This window comes from Natrix helvetica, assembly GCF_964273705.1.
Source record: "Natrix helvetica genome assembly, chromosome: 1".
Lineage (NCBI taxonomy): Eukaryota > Metazoa > Chordata > Lepidosauria > Squamata > Natricidae > Natrix > Natrix helvetica.
Genome location: NC_138548.1, coordinates 293,057,568 through 293,074,817, shown reverse-complemented (window position 1 = coordinate 293,074,817; position 17,250 = coordinate 293,057,568). Strand labels below are relative to the sequence as shown.

Sequence of the window (17,250 nt, the reverse complement as noted above, 5' to 3'; positions counted from 1 at the left end):
GTAGACCAAACAGGAAACATGATCAGATAAACTAATTCTAATACACTGTAAAGCAACATTAACAGATTCATGCAAGTCTGAAAGTAAAATTCTCTTGCTATCACCATTATAGCCCAAGAACCTAGAGATAGTCCTTTCTGAGCCTCTTGCTCTATCTACTATGCAGTTGCAGGCTATGTTGTCTCTTATCTGACCATTCTCTAAGCAGCATCTCTTCGTCCTAGTCTCAAGGCCTTCCCCACATGTCATTACATCAACTGACCACTAAAACCTTCATTTTATCGCAACTGAGCCTCAAGTTGTGTGCTAATATTCAGTCCTTCATATTGTCCAGAACATCCATAGCCTTCTTGGCTCAATTGAAAAAAAGAGGTAAATGTCATCAGCATAGTATATTTTCCCCAACATTTCTGTGATGATGTGATAAGAACCAGATGGTGAAATGGTTAAGCTGTAGGATTAGGAAGGGGAGACCCAGTGCACTCTCCACCTTGGAAGTTCACAGAGTCACTATCTCTCAACCCAACCAACTCACAAGGCTGTTTTGAGAAAAAAATAGATCAAGTATTATGTACACACTTTGAGCTTCTGTTGAAGAAGTGCCATATAAATGTAATAAATAAGAACTACAGGGATAGCATATATTAGACTACCCATGACCCATTGGGTCATTGCTTCAATAATATTTCCTTACCTAAACAAAGAAAATTACTGGCAGGCAAAAAGTAGTGGGACCAAGAGTAAGTTCCATTTTCCTGCTGGCTTCCCCACTGGTTTTCTTTCAGGAAGCTCACAGAGAGCATTGAAAATGATGGTCATGTGATGGTGGCTGACCACAGCAGTGAAGGGGTCTCCACACCTTGCCAAATTTCAATCCTGCAGAAATCAGGAGTGCCTGAGTTTGGACACATTTTTTAAGTTAGCCCATTTGAGGTATATTGATTTAAAAAATAACTGCCCTATGTTGCACTGTTTCACGCAATTGAAGATTACAATCAATCATATAGACACAAGAGTTTTGGTAATACATATGCCTGAAGAATCTATCCAATAAGCCAAGAACCAAAAGGCAGTGAAATTGTCTTCTAGTAGCAGTTTCTGGAAACATCTGGCCAATACATTCAGGAACCTCTCTAATATATTTTCCCTCAATCCTAAATTAGCCAGTTTCTGAAAGATGCATTTATCCTGGTAGTGATGGAAGGCCCCAAACAACTAACAGAATGCATTCCTATTGTTTAGATCCCAGTATGAACTTCTCAAGGGTTTACTGAAGCTTGAACCCAAAATGGAATAGGTTGAAACAATAGTCTTCACCCAAGAACACTTAGAGTTGTGATGTCATGTCTGGCATATCTGCTATATCCTCCTACATTTGACTATATTTTTAAAATGGGATGTTTGCTGACAGTTATCTAGTTAAAGAGGATTAAATAAAGACTTTATTTTGCAAAATTATTATTATTAGAGGAGTTGAAATTAATCATCTTTGCTTTTCATTTTCAAGATAATTCAAACGTTAGACTTACGTCCCTTGTAATGAGCAATCAGCCTTATTCCTCTAGGCAACCTGGCTCATGGCCTTAAGTGAATCCCATTTATCAAAACTAAAGAAGTGGTTGCCTCAGTTACATTAGAAGCTACGTAATATACCTTCATGTGAAAAAGGTTCTTTTATCAGAACAAGGTTATAAAGTTTATCATAATAGGTTTTGTGGAAATAGGGAAATACTCTTCTCATTACTTAGAATGTAATAGTCTCTGAAGAACCCAAAATAATTCTGTGGGAGAACATTGGGCTAGAGAGAAATGATTTATCAGTTACAAAGACGGCCTTAATTTGCTTTACCAAAAGTCAGCTTAGTCATCTATTTAAGTGCTTCATTGTCTTACAGAAAACCAAGACATCTGTGTTCTTAGCCAATCATCTATCTACTACCTAGGTCATACCCTTCATACATCAGACAGCACTCCAACAGGGTGGTCAGTTATAGTAACTTCAAACATGTGGATTTGGGTCTTCAGAAAATGAGGCTACAGGGATGCTTTGGGCAGTATCTTGTACAAAATCAGATGTTTAAACCCATCCCTCTTTCACATAAAAGGATGGTTTGAAGCTAAGTTTTAATCTTCACAATTCATAGATGATATTGCCACAAACAGGTAATTTAGGATATCTAAAGGCATATATATATATATATATATATATATATATATATATATATATATATATATATATATATATATATATATATATATATATATATATATATATATATATATATATACCTTTAGATTTATATATATATATATATAAATAACACTTTTCAATCAAGATTACAATTGAAAAACAGGTGATCGATTCATCATAGCCAAACTGATGAAGGTGCATGTCTCTAATTTAATTATCCCTTATGCCAGGACCATTCTTTCTGAAAATGATGAGACAAAGATACATACTGTTCACACTGACAAGCTTAAGAAGCAACAGGGTTACATTAGCTCTTATGCTGCATAAAATCTCTTGCTACTGCTGTCAAAGAGACAAAATCTAGAGTGGCCCTACAAAAAAAAAGGAAGCTCTAGCAACACTTTACAGCTTGTTTTACTTTTTTATACCCACTATATGGGGGCTAAAACCGAAAGAAACAAGCAGAGAAGTCTCCTTCAACTATGTCAACACTGGGTCAATTGTGTCCACCTTAGGTTTTTTTTAATAATACAAAAAAATTAAAAATGACAGGTAGTGATAAGCTTTTGTTTCTTTTGAGAGGGAAGCTGTCAAAGACAGTCACTTCCAATTTGATTAGGGCATCCATGACTGTATGCCCAAAATGCAAAGGAGTATTTCCCAAAGTGGAGCAATTAATTGTGTCAGCTATGTCCCGTAAGAGCTTCTTGAAAGTGGTATCTTCTCTTATTTCAGGGGAATCTGTCTCCACTTCCCACCAGAAAGTCAGAAGCAAACTGTGGCTTCCTAGTCTTCCCACACATAATACAATATTTGGATTTTAAAATGCAGTACTTAAACCTCAACTTGCCAAAATAATAAAGGTTAAAAAGTTATGCATTTGGTGTTTAATAATGGTACAATGGCTGGGGAGCAAAAAATAAAAAAGCGAGCATAAACAGAGTGCTACCCATCTTTATGACAGGTAGGGCAGGTGGATGTTAATTGCTTTCTCAACTTTCAGAGCTGCCCTGGCTTAGTTCATGTCTGTGCCAATCTGTCAAAATCTTGATTTCTCTAATAAATATAATCTGTTAAGCACCAAAGCAAGAAATCCTAAACCACAACCTAGGACCCAGTTATCTAAAGTAAAATCCACTGAACTCAGTGGAATTATGTATATGTATGTGTAAGTGAGACTATTCTTCTCCAATGATGATGCCTATGGTGATTTTAGTTCTTAAAAAGGTTGAAGTTTTATAAGTTTTAGGAGTGTTTTCCTGGCCACAAGGCAAGTCCGGAATACTTTTCTAGATAAAAGTCATCTGGAGAAAAAAGGACATCATGCATTAAAAAGCAAGGAAAATACTCTTAGTTAAGGGGCAATCCTAATGCTTGGTATCTCAAAAAAAAACCCACCTCATTGTCTTAATTTGGATTCTCTGAATTCAGAAAATAGAATATTCTGTGACAGATCAGAAGGGTCCTAGTTTCTTTAATTTCTAACTCAAAGCCATTATAACAGCTTTTGCAAGATTAAAAAGAGTAAGCGGGCTGATGTGTTTGGCTAAAATTGGAATGACACCTAAGACTTACAGATTTGATTGGAGAAAGCACTTATTTTATTCAAGCATATTTCAAGCCATTTCTGATGCCATTTCATTAACATTTATAAATGATAGCTATACAATTACTCCTGAAAATAACAAGGGACAAGTAAATAGAGGGTTGCTTACAAGCAGCCAGGTAATGGCAGCATAGACATTTTTTTAACCTTGGGCTAGAAACTAATGTCCTTTTAGGTGAGCTGCATTCTAACTCTAGAAAACTCTCTGTCCTTGTTTCACTTAAAGTGTCCATCAAACAGTTCTTGTTAGCCATACTGAAAAATATGTAAACAAGTGCAGTAGCCTGCAGCCTCCTAAGACTGTAAATGTCTTGCCAACTGGCACAGTATATAGACAAGGCCCTATTTCTACATATTCTGTACTGCTTTGACTGAGTCTTAGGCATGTTTGTCTACCAATGGTAGTCTGGCTTCCCAGTTTAATTCACAGGCCTTAGTTTGCACAAAACTATCCCAAGCATTTGCCACCTCACTATAGATGGTGAACAATACAGATGTAGAATTATTTTGCCCTGTGCCAATAGAACAGATGCCACCTATCCAGAATAGGGCTCAATAGCAATACTGAACTAATCCTGGCATACATCAGATTCTAGTTGTTTCTTTGGGGCAAACTGCATTATGTTTGTAGCAAAGATCCACTTCAGTTCTCCCACAATAAATCAGTAAATTAAAGTTACTGCTGAGGTCCACTTGGTGAGCCTCTTGGGGGACATAACATCACTTACACAATGACTTTTGTGGAACATGGTCAATGTCTCCTTTTGGCCTTACAGGATTCTTTGATCTACATACGTCCTTCTTGCAAGGCAGCCTTCTTGTAAAAAGTATTTTGGTAACCATCTCCTGCTGTCAATTAACTCTTTATTGTTTAATAGAGGATGTTTCAACCGCATAAGATCCAATTAACTGCCATCTCCTAGTACCTAGTAGGAAAGGATTCATGCATTGAAAGAGATTCTGAAACAGGCCTAGGCACAATCTAAAGGACAAGATGCAGCATAGTCCAGGGCAGGGCCCACTGAAAAGCAAATGAAATACAGTACTCAAAATATAAACAGAATGCTAGGATACAGATGTGTAACACTAACTGATTATTTTGGGAAAGGCCTGTCTTTGTATGCCCAATAGGCAGAATACAGAATAAGATTTAAGAAATATGTAACTGCTTTTGCAAAAGAAATCTAAATAGGTTTTGGTGATGATTACAAGGTGCAGCCAGCATATGGTATGGTGCTTCTCTACTGAAATGAGAGGGAAATTGCAGCAAATGTGCAAGCAGCCCTGCCTTCTGCATCCTGGAGTGGACTATATGCACAATCAGTTAGGATAGCATACAAGGAAAAAGGTGGCAATTGAAAGGCGAAAATAATACCGACAAGCACAGCAGATATTATTTCAGGCTAACTGTTTATCTAATCAGAAGGTTGACGGCAGGTGATGTTGGTGGTGAATAAGTGGAGGGGCTCTGGGCCTGATGGGTGCTAGATGTCGGGGGAAGCAGGTGGCTGCGGGTGGGGGTGGGGGCTGATAAAAGGCACACACAATGCTCTACGGGGATTTAGGCAGCCTGGATCCAAGGTGGATCTTGAGGTGACCGCCAAGCGACCAAGCGGGTGCTGCTGGATGTACAGGGGGCACGAAAGGAGGGTGCTGAAGCAACGTGCTGCGGGAGCCGCAATTCGGGAGGGCGATCCCATCGAGCGGAGGAGGAGGGATGGCGAAAAGCTACTCCGGGTGGCTGAATGCGGGTGATCCCACTGCGCTAGCAGCGATGTGGGTGAAGGGTGGATCGCGCCGCCGATGGATGCGGGGATAAGCGGGCTGAGGGGTGTGGATGCAGGCTCGGGTCTGACGGCGGGCGAGATGGGGGCGCGCGCGCCCAGTACCTGTGAGGCTCTTCCCTGCTCCGCGCCACTCGCCGCCGCCGCCGCCGCCGCCGCCACCTCGGGGGTCTCGGGAAGGCCGGGCCCAGCGGGGGGCGCGGGCGGCTCCGGGGGGGCTGCTCCCCCCGCCCGCTCCCGCCGCGCCCCAGCCGCGCCCACCGCCTTATTCCGCCTGCGAGTCATGCTTGTCCTGCACCCTGCGCAGTAGCTCCCGCCGCCGCCGCTCGCCGCCGATAATGCCGTTGCCGCTCGCCGCCGCTAACGCCGCTCGCCGCCACCGCCGCTGCTGCTTTCAGACAGGACAACAGCCAATATGGCGGCGCGGCCCGTCCGGCCCCTGCCCGCGGGGGAAGCCTTCGCCGCCATCGCCGAGGCGGGCAGTGCCTGGGCAGCGCGCCCCCCAGTGGCTGGAGGAGACGCCATTGGAAGCAGGCACAGCGCACGGCGGAGATTAAATGGCCCGGGAGGAAAGCCTGTGGCTTTGGGCAGGGAGATCCCTGCTCCCTCCGTCCCTCCCTCCTTCCCTCTGCAGCGTTTCTGCCGGGCTCAGCTGGCTGATTGTCGTTTGGAGGCAGTTTTCGAGAGCGGGAAGGTTTCTTTAGCACAAACGGGTACAGGTCAGGTAACGTTCATCCCCGGGCACTGATGCAGAAGGAAGAGCGTTTAGACATGTTAACTGAGCATTTTACCTCTCCATCCAGTTAAAAGGGGTCATCGCCCTCATCTATATAGACCGCCTCGTCTCGTCCCTGCCCCGTTGACTTTTCGCTTTCCAACTACGTTTCCTTGCAATTAGTGCCTTCACTGATCGCCTCAGTTAAGATCGCCATGCAGTTTAGAAGAAACTTGCAGTATGTCGTTTTTATGTGTATTTGAAAGCTTGACTACTGTAGGTTTTGAAATATTTCTAAACCACATTGTTAAAATAGTCCCTACACAATGGATAAAGTAAAACAACATAAAATGTAAAACAATTTCAATAAAACAGTGTTCATAAAAATGACACCACATATTTTGTCAGGAAAAAAGGAAAGATTTGAGTAAAGTGGTCTGTCTTCAATCAATGCTGGAAACAGTACCTAAAAGAGTTCTGCTAATGGCCCATCTACTCCAGCATTCTCTGTGGTATATAAGGCAAATAAATACCTTCTGCAAGCTTTCAAATTTAGACAGATGTGCAGCTTGTAATTCTTGTAGCAAAACTGTAAATATATATCCAGTCTGGCAGATATTAATAGCCTAAACCATGAATTTATCCAGTGGCCATTTTAACCTGTCAAAATTAACCATTCCCAATGTAATGGCAGCAAATTCTACCATGTAAATATCCATTAAGTAAAGAAATCTCCCTATACAGGTAGTCCTCCATCTAAGACCATAATTGAGCCCAAAGTTTCTATTGCTAAGTGAGACATTTGTTAAGTGAGTTTTGCCCCATTTTATAACCTTTCTTGCTACAGTTAAGTGAATCACTGCGGTTAAATCAGTAACCTGGTTGTTAAGTCAATCTGACTTTCCCATTGACTTTGCTTGGCAGAAGGTTGCAAAAGGTGACCACATGACCCCAGGACACTGCAACCGTCATAAATATGAGGCAGTTGCCAAACATCCAAATTTTGATCATGTGGCCATGGGGATGCTGCAATGATCATAAGTGTGAAGAACAGCCGTAAGTCACTTTTTTCAGTGCTGATGTAACTTCAGTCATTAACTGTTGTAAATTGAGGACTACTTGTATTCAAGTTCAATGGATGACTCTCTAAGGGAAAAAGATCAAAACGTCCCTCTATCCACATTTTCCACACTATGAATTACTTTATATGCTTTATACTTTCCCCCTTACTATCCAATAGTCTGCAGTGATATTAGCAAGTCATGAATAAATTACCCATTGATGTAGATTAGCAATTGGGGTATATAAAGAAACAAATCTATTTTTGAGTTGCATGTATACAGCATTTATATAATGGCTGTATATTTATCCATGAACATGTATATATGTCTATGAAGCCACTTGTGCTTTTCCTTTATTTAGTGATATACGTTTATATAAAGAGAACAGAGGTGGGTTGCCAATTTTTCTATTACCGGTTTGGGCGCGCAAAGCTTCTCTGCATGCGCAGAAACGTCCAGGCAGGTGGGCGGAGCCTCCCGCTTCCGCTACTACCGGTTCGCCCGATCTGGGCCGAACTGGGAGCAACCCACCTCCGAAAGAGTATCTATCCAAGTCAAGGCTTCAAATTGGAGAACAGCAAGATAGTATGTACATTCTTTTAACAAAATGGGTGGGGGTAGGATTAGAGCTGCTACCAGAAGCATGCTGCATTTTGCATTTTGTAGCTGGACTGACAATAGACTAGGAAGATTATATGTAGGTCTTCAAGGACAGGGCCTGATATTCATTTTACTTTGATATGCTACCTTTACAGTTACAGCAGAGGGCACTGTTCTTTCAGTCCAGACAACATCAATGCAAATTATCTTATCATATCTTTTAACCTGCATTAATTTAATAATTACAAGCTAAAATATGGACATAAACAGAAATGCTTTGCCTCTTCCATTTTTAAAAAATGGCCAACTACCAAACTCTGTTAATTTGCATGAATTTGTACCCCTTCAGAAAGCCCTTTTTGTGTGATTTCTATTTTTTATCTATCAGACTATTGTTTTTAGTGTCTGCTTTCCAGGGTCTTTCCAGTTAGCTCTGTTTGCTTATTCATAGTAGCATGCCTTTTAATCATTGCGTTTTACTCAATGCCACCAGACCTACAAGGAAACTTAAGCCTTTTTGTTCTGAAAACAGTAAACAAATGATTACTATATTGATTTTCAATTTTTAGAGGATAGGGTTTGAAAAAAAAAACCTAGCAATGACTTCACTCAGTATTTCTCTTTTTGGTAACAAATGAATGCCCATCCATGATAATGCATCCTACAATAGCAACATACTTCATCTGGTTACTGAATCAACTTATTTCTGAGTTTGCATAGACATTGAATAATAAACTAACCTCATAGACTGGATTAACACAATATAGCAAGCACACGAATAAACCCAAGCTAAAATTAGCCCAGTTTAGCATGCTGTGTGATTGCAGCTGTGTCTTTAACTAATCTGGTTAATACCAACAAAGGAGAATATTTGCAGCTCAGGGTTGAAATGAGGAGTCCTTGGTGTTTTCTGAACTGAGTTGTTTTCCTGCAGAATGCTTCATTACCCAAACTAGATAACATCCTCAGGACTAGTAAGCAATGGGATTTGTTCTCAGTTTATATTCTAGTCTAGTGGCTTGCCCTGCCAGTGTTAGTAGGGGAGGTCTTAGAAGTTCTTTGCTTGGAATGTTTATTTTTTATTTATTTGGCAGTTCCTTGATTGGGGTATTGTTTACTTGATTATTGGTCTGATGTCAATCCAAGATTAACCCCAAGATCAATTGAGGATAAAGGGACTTTAGCCAGCAGTACTTACCAGGTGCTATCCAAGGTACTACTATCATTTTTAATTGTCTTTGTCTGCTATGTCTGAGTTACTCACAAACCAGTGTGATTAGATGTTTCTAAACCTTTGATTACATCTTTCAGCTTCAGACCACCATAAATGGGATACAATCATTTTTGTGACTCAGGCACCTTAAGTGAGAAATTGAAAACATACTTTTTTCCTTAAAGAACAGTTTAATGGTAAGCTGGTCACTTACCACAATATCACTTATGGGTAGTAAATAGAACTCATATTATTCAACACTGAATATATTATAATTAAGCATTATGTCAATCGATTAAACAATCAATTACTGATTTTTATAAATTTATCTTGCCAAGGTTTACTATCTGAGATAAGAATAATTTAGGAAAACATTTTAGGCAAGAATTCTATTGTATTCAGAAATGTATTCATTCAATTTGATTTAGTAATCAATTGAATCTGAAGACATTGGAAAATGTACTATTAAATTATTCTGATATTTAACAGCGATTGTACTAGAGCATACTCCCAAATATAATAAATCTCTATCTGCATAATTTTTAACAATTAGATTTCATTTTCTTAAATACTGAAAAGATGCTGAATCTCTGTCGTATCTAGATATAAGACAGTCATTTGCATTAACAAATTTTTAAAAACCACAATTGTGCATTGCTGATATAAGATGCAACTTTATTTTATCTTCCAGATGAAATGATGTTCTGAAAAGCTAACATTTGCTTCATGTAGCATTTGGATAACTTTTCTGCAATATTAGGCTCAATAGTTGACTACCTGATAGCTTTATTTGTCCCTAGGTAGTTTTCGGGTGTGTCAAATTTTTCAACTTTCAATTTCCAAACACTAGGGGTGCTCAAAAGTTGTGACATGCTTGGGGGATTATAAATATATTTTGGTTAGTTTAATATAATTTAGATGTGCTTGATAAGTAACTATATAAATATCATAACTTTTTAACATTTTGTTTGTTTCATTCGCATATGTAATTCTGATAGTCCTTTTGGTTTTGGTTTCATTTTTTATTAATGGCTAGTGTTATATATTCATTATTTTGTTCATCTGTTGGACTTATTCTTGTTTTATGGCTCAAAATACCTTTAATAAAATGTCAAAAAGTCATACAGGCAGTCCTTGACTTACAACCATTTATTTAATTTCCATCCAAAGTTAATGACTCTGACAAAAGTGACTTATCACCATTTTTCACACAACTTTGCAGCATCTTTATGGTCATGTGATCAAAATTCGGACACTTGACAACTGGCATGTATTTATGATGATTGCAGTGTCCCAGGGTCATGTGATCACTTTGTTTGCCATCCTCTGACAAGCAAAGTCATTGAGGAAGCCAGATTCATTTAACAACTGTTGCAACAAAGGTCATAAAATGGGGCAAAATTCATTGGCTCATTGTTATAAATATGACTTTAACCTGAGAGGTTAATAAATTTAATAAAGGCAAGATTTCTGGTCCAATTTAAAATGAATATCAATTCGTTTTAATACCAATATATTCATTTTAATACCAATAGGTTTGTAATTTTTTACTGGAACCAGAACTTTTATAAATTATATAGAATTAATCTTAAAATCTTATTTGCATTTCTAAAACTCCTACAGTCACTTAAGAGTACTTCTTGTCAGTCAAGGTTAAAAGTATCATTTTCTATAGAGATCTAATCCCCTTACACTATGGAATGCAAGAACAAACGTTAACCTTGATACCCACATTTAAACCAAAAAACGTCACATTAGGTTATGCAGGTACTTATGTCAGTGTCTGGGTATCTCGGTGATGTCATCTTTAATCCTCCCTGTGGGATTATGTAAGCATCACTTCATTTATAATGATAGTATCTCTTAATCTTCTTGTCTACGACAGCAGCAACCTTTGTTTAGAAAAAGGCCATGGAAAGTGATCTCAGGAATATGGAGAGCATGAGGGTTGTTGTTGTTTTTAATTTGATATACCATCTTAAGGCCAATTTCCCAAACTATAGGCAATTGTAGATACAGGTTTATCCAAAATTCTCGATAAAACAGTTGTACATTTCTTCAAGAGCAAAACCAGAGTATTTGGCAAAGAAAATAATCTCACATTTAGATTTGTGAAAATCCACCCTTCCCCTTTAATTAGCTGTTAGCACATTTATACAAGGTACAGATTTACAGCCAGTTAACTAAGGAGTAGTTCAGTTCAATAGTAGCAGAGTGGTTGTGTTTATAATCCCAAATAATGATGGAAACAGTTCATCTCCTCTGTGAAACATTCATCTGGTCAGTAAATTATAATTGCCTGTGAAATCCTTAAGAAGAAATTGTGTAACTACTTTGGGAATAATTATATCTGAAAATATAAGGTGTACATGTAGGAAAATAAAAATATGCCAGTTCAGATTCTCTGAAACTACACAATCTTGACACTCTTCTTGTGACTAGATCTTTTTTTAATTGGATCACCAATACAAATCAGAGGGATTGGGAAGGATGTGGAACTCAGTGCATGAAGGATCTGTGGACTGGACTGACTCTACATCAGCCTTTGAAGGACTCCTGTGCGAAATCTTAAAGTGCTCCTCTTCAACAAGAAACTCTATACCTAATATCTCTATTGTACCATACGTCCAGGGTTCGTCTTGCTGACTCTCAGTGAGGGAGCCATTCAGATTTTATTCTCTCTGATCCTATTTTGTGTTTGGGATCCATTCCTTCCTGCTTGCCTCCTAGCAATCCTCACTATATGACCAAACACTAAGAGGGGCAGCAGCCTCATAGTTATCATGCCAGAAGCAGAGCATTCAAATACAGAGGGGCTGTCAGAAAGACTGCTTGTGAGTGCACATTTAGAAGTGCCTTGGCCTCTTCCTCCTGACAGAGAGTTATATTGGTTAACTTTTAAAATAAAAGGAGTTCCTTGCTCTTCATTTCTTATCTAGCTGGTCATCTCAAAGTGGGGAAATCCTTTATTTATATATATATATATATATATATATATATATATATATATATATATATATATATATATATATATATATAATGTTAAATGTTTCTTACGCAATAGTCAATACAGAAAAAAAGACAATGGGATTAAAACCTCTTCTTCCTTAAATACACCAAAAACTGACTTGCAGGGCCCTTTTCTAAAGTGAGCACAGCAGGGGAGGCAACCACCTCACCCATGGAGTTTGTTGGTCAAGGAGGATCCCTGGTAGGGCCTGCCCTGAAGATCGCTGTCGGGACTGGCAGCACCCAACTAGCGCCCTTCAGATAGGTTGGACTTCAACACCGGAGCCTTTGCCTCAGTTGGCACTCGGTGCACCTCGAGAGGTTCAGTCGGGGTGGTAGCCCACAAGGAAGCAAAGGCAACCATCCTTGTGGATTTTTTTTAATGTACCTGAAATGGCAGCTTTAAGGCAAGAAGAATCGCCTAGCAGCCTCTCATCGCTACCTAAGCTTGTATCAGGATGACCCGATCAAGATACCGGTCAACCGCACGTCCCCAACCACGATAGAACGGGGAAAGCCGGCGAGACACCTCCCCCCGCCCCCGGTCGCTTTAGTTCTAATGAAGCGAGGTCCACGGCAGGAGCGGAGTGGCGTCGTGCCGCGCCTCCGCTGCCGTCCTCCGGGGGACTACTGTCTTGTTCGCACGTCCCGCGGAGAGTTGGCTGCCGCTGCCGCTGCCCCCCCTCAGTAACTTTGATCCAGGAGGGAACGGCCTCTCTGTCAATCAGCCGCGCGCCGGCGGAGGGAGCCTAATCTCAACCCTACGCTGCCGCGTTCCTGTTGGCCAATGGCCCGCCCTCCTTTGGGCGTGGCCAGGCGCTATAATATCCCAGCCCGGCTGACAGAAGCCTCTGAGCCGCCTGTAGGCGGTGCGAGTCTCAGCCTGAGAGCGCTGAGCGCAGGTGTGCCGGGTAGAGTCGGGAGGGCGACTTCTCCAGCCGCTGCGCTGCCGGCTCCAGCCATGCTGCCCGCCGTTGTCCGAAGGTGGCTGCACAGACCCAAGGTGAGGCTGGAGGTCTTGGCGGCAGTCCCGGCGGGGAGCAGTAGCCGGGTGCCTCTTTCTGCCCCCCCCCCCCACTCCCACCCTCTCCCTAGTAGTTGCTGAACTAGGCCTGGAGTTGTCCCTTTCACCACCACCCCGCCGCCCCGGGCAGTCTTTCTTCCCCGAGCGCAACCCGCAGCTCCTCCTGGCCGCGATTCCGTTTCTCTTTTTGGGGGGGAGGGGGGAGGGGGGGAGCGGCGGAAGGAAGGAACCGAAAGACCGTCTCCGAAGACTTCGCTCCTCCCGGGGTTGAAGAGGCGGGTTGGGTAAACCGAGCGCTGCTTTCTTTCCCCGCTTTTTCGGCGGCTGCCGGGGGTGGGGGGAGGGAAGGGCGGCTGCCGTTCGCTTTGGTCAGAGTGCGCTATAGGGGTTCCATCGGCACAAACGGCGGTTATTCCTATTCGAATAATGGACTCTTGTTACGCGAGTGTGGGATGGTTGGCCGGGTGTTCCGTCCCCCCCTTTGTCTGGTCCGCCTCGTGCGGTTTTAGCCGTGGCGACGGCGAACCCGGGAGGTCCCGTTGTGAGTGTGAGCAGCGGTGCCGTAGCTGAGCTCCAGACGCGCGGTGTGTCTGTGCTCCCGCCCGTAATTGTGTCGGGTTAAGTAGGGATCTCTTGTTTTTGTTTGGCTTTTTCTTGCCTCTTTCTTGGTCTGCTGATGAGTTGATACTCCAGAAAGCTACTCTTAAGCTACGCCTTGGCTCCAGGATAGCGCGTGTGGCAATTGCAGCTCCAACTTTCCGTCCTGTCCGTCAACTTTGTGCCATCGGATTCAGATTAACAGAGTTGGAAGGGACCTTGTGGATCATCTAGCCCAAGCAGGAGACCCAACCCATTTCTGACAAATCGCAGTCCAATCTCTTCTTGAAAGCTTTCAGTGGTAAACCTCCCCTCAAGAGTGCTTCAAAAGTGTTCTCCTCCGTTTGAGCTCCGTTTCGGGGGTTTGAATTCGGGACCTTGGCTCTCATAGTACACGTGTGTATAGCTAGTATGGCTGTTGGTTTGAGCTCAGAGCTTGGCATTTGGGTCGCGAACGTTTCGTCGCCGTTCGAGGAGACACAGTCGGTGCGTTTTGAGCTGGGTACAGTATTCCTAATCCTGTAGGAAGCCGTTGAGGCGAGGCTTGTGATTCATACTTATACGGTATCTGACTTTCTGGTATGTAACGAGATATGCTAGATTCTGAGCGAAGAAAAAAGGAAGAGGGGGGGGACCAAGTATAAAATGAATTGCAACTGGCAAACAATTGATATGTTTAGAAACATTATATCAATCAATTTTTAGTCTAAACCTGTCAAAATTCTGCCTGGGAAGAAGAAGTCTTACATTCTGCCTTTGTAAAAAAAAAAAGTTTCCCAGAATAGTTGCCTACAGAGGGAAGATCTAGGCTGGCTCTGGGTGGAGCTGAGAAGTTGAGGTTTGTGTGTGAGTTGTCTTGCTGCATCACCTCTTTAGATGAAGGTGAGTGCAACAGGCTTTACAGGGAGCAGTACCCACTATTGGTTGGCAAGAGAATAACTTCCTGCTGATTTATTTTATGACTCACTTTCCACTCAGGCTTCAATTTTGCAAGATATAATTTGAGAAGTATACTATACTCTTGGTAGACCGGCAAAGTTTGCCATATGGTGTGCAAACTGTAAATTGCATTGCATTTCTGTGGTTTATGGTAATTTGTCCACCTTGCGTGCCGCCCACCTTGCCCAAAATTATCATCTCTTGTACAGATGCATCAGTCTTCATATTAAAAGTATAAAAGTTTGTTTTGTTCCTTACTTGCAGTGAGCATTCTGGCTTGATTTCTTCCATAACAAATGGTTGGTTTTCCAGCCACTGTTTCTGATGAATCTGAAGCAATCTTCTCCTTAGGTCAAGGGAGTTAACCCTCCTCTTCTTACACAGAGCCCATCCCTCACATCTGAACATCATAATGGAATTCCGCTGAGTTGACTATCTTAAATTTTGCCTTGAATGAAATATCTTAGCCTTCCTTGAGTATATCTATGGCTCCCACAGCCTCCCCCTCCCATCATTTTTGTTCTTTTCTGAGTTTTCTTTTGCACCATCCCTATCAATTCTGGAGCTTATGGGCGTTCACATAAATACACCTGCAAGAAATGTGTAAGCAGCATGAGCCAGGATGGCTCCCATAGTTTTTATCCGTAGTTACCAGGAGTCAAGTAGGACTTGATAGAACCTAACAATAGCAACACATGGCATTGGAATCTTAAAGGTCCACCAGGAGTACAGAAATGTGTAACATGGCAGCATGATTTTATACCAGAATTTCTCTCTCTTTGTATTCCTGATTTACACTCATGCTGGAACTAGTTATGCAAGCATTGTTTGATTTAAGATAACTGGGTTTCACCTGACATCAAAGGAATGCATCAGTTGAACTTCTTGTATGTGCCAACACAATCTCTTCTTCGTTTGGTATCTTCTGGACCTGTTGGGACATCAAGTCTCTGAACTCCTAGGCAGCATGCTCAAAGGAGGGTGTTGGGGAAGTTCTTTCAACACACATGGTCTATAATTTGATTTAGCCATGCTGTGGCTTAAGTAGAACTGCATAACGCTATGACTGAGTATTATATTTTGAATGTATGTGGGAGCTGCATGTTTTTCCATAATATAGTAACCTCTTCCTTTCAGCTTTTCTTTTCTTTATGTGTTGATTTTAATTTTATTGGCATGGAGGACTGTACTGTATCAGACCTTCACTACATTACTGTGCATATTAGACAAGTTAATTGTTTTATTAGCATCTTGGAACTTATAGAAGTTTAAATCATTTTTAACTTATTTACATCCTCTCATAATTTTGGTGGGGTAAACTCAGGATGCTTTGGGAGTCACAAATTGAGGGTGTAAAGTTGCATGTAACCCATTGGGGGATTCGGTGTGTGTTAAACAATCCAGTTCTGAAAAAATAAATCAGTGTTTATATGTAGTGTAAAAATGATATCAGTTGTGTGGGGTTTGCTCTTTCAAAAATTGAATTTCTGAAAATCCAGTTCTTGATTTTTTTTCAATTTATGCACCTAAAACACCTCTCCATTTACCTTTTATAATACTTATGAATTGGAAACTTTTTTTAAAAAAATGATTTACTTATTTCCTCCAAACAATGTAAGTAAAAATAACATATCTCACTTGTTAAAACCCACAGCATTATCAAAAAATAAATGCGAAATGCTTAGGAAAGAAATGAAGAAAAGAGAAATCAGCAGGAAAAGTGTTTAGCTCATTGCACCATTGCAAAGAGGATCTTGGTTTAAATCATTTCTTGACTGCAAAAAGCTCAGAATACTCAGATTCCCTCTTGTGGCAGTAACATTTATTTATGTAGCTATGAGACAGTGAGTGTGAAGGGCATAGGCCTGGCTTAGAGTCTAAAATGCATGTGGAATTCAAAAGTATAGACCACCTATTTCAGGGAGGTTTCAAAGTATTTCTGGCAGGACTACCAGATTCTGTAACAGCTTTGTTCCCTATGCCATTTGCCCAGTAAACTTGCAAGGTTTGTTTTTCTCACCATGTACATGTATACATCCAAACTAGACTGTGTTGTTTCTCCGTGTCATATAATATATGTGGGTATATGCATATTTATTGATTGATTGATTTTGTCATGTTTATGTAGTGTATATTGGAGGGGGTGACCCTTTGAGAGCTGTATGCAATGAAATTTCATTTTAATGTATGCCGATTAGTGTACATTCAAAGTGACAAAGTTATTGTAAGCCTACAAGTCTAAGTTCTAAAGTGAGCGTAGCTTATTGCTGCCATTAGGAAGACAGGCATATTTTCCTGCATTAAATTGCCATATTTTCAATCTAGGTACATAGAAGAAAAAGAGTTGATATAATTGTCACAGCTTGACTGTATTCCAGTAGTTCAAACATTAAAGTTTCCATTTTCTTGATTTTTCTGCTGCTTTATCAATATTTTGAGAAATCTACATGGTAATAAATTAAAACTGTCACTTGTGCAAAGCAAGCATGTCAATGATAGTGAAATCAACAA

General features: G+C 40.9%; 2 protein-coding genes across 4 annotated transcripts in view; one reads left to right on the top strand and one right to left on the bottom strand.

The window, feature by feature from the left end:
* Positions 1-5,996, bottom strand: part of FAM193B (family with sequence similarity 193 member B) — a 39,405-nt gene extending 33,409 nt beyond the window's left edge. The window contains exon 1 of one of the 3 annotated variants that reach the window (XM_081934208.1): positions 5,687-5,996. In XM_081934208.1, coding sequence (XP_081790334.1) covers positions 5,687-5,866 — 180 coding nt within the window. In that variant the 5' untranslated portion in view covers positions 5,867-5,996. Of the gene's footprint in view, positions 1-4,525; positions 4,682-5,686 lie in introns of those variants that run through there. The other 2 variants (XM_081934212.1, XM_081934211.1) reach the window with 2 other exon arrangements.
* Positions 5,997-12,966: 6,970 nt separating this feature from the next.
* ZFYVE28 (zinc finger FYVE-type containing 28) overlaps positions 12,967-17,250 on the top strand; it is a gene marked incomplete at its 5' end in the record, with an annotated part of 40,031 nt that continues 35,747 nt past the window's right edge. Inside the window, one exon of the mRNA XM_081966011.1 lies at positions 12,967-13,182. Within this exon, the coding sequence (XP_081822137.1) occupies positions 12,967-13,182 (216 nt within the window). The remainder of the gene's footprint in view (positions 13,183-17,250) is intronic.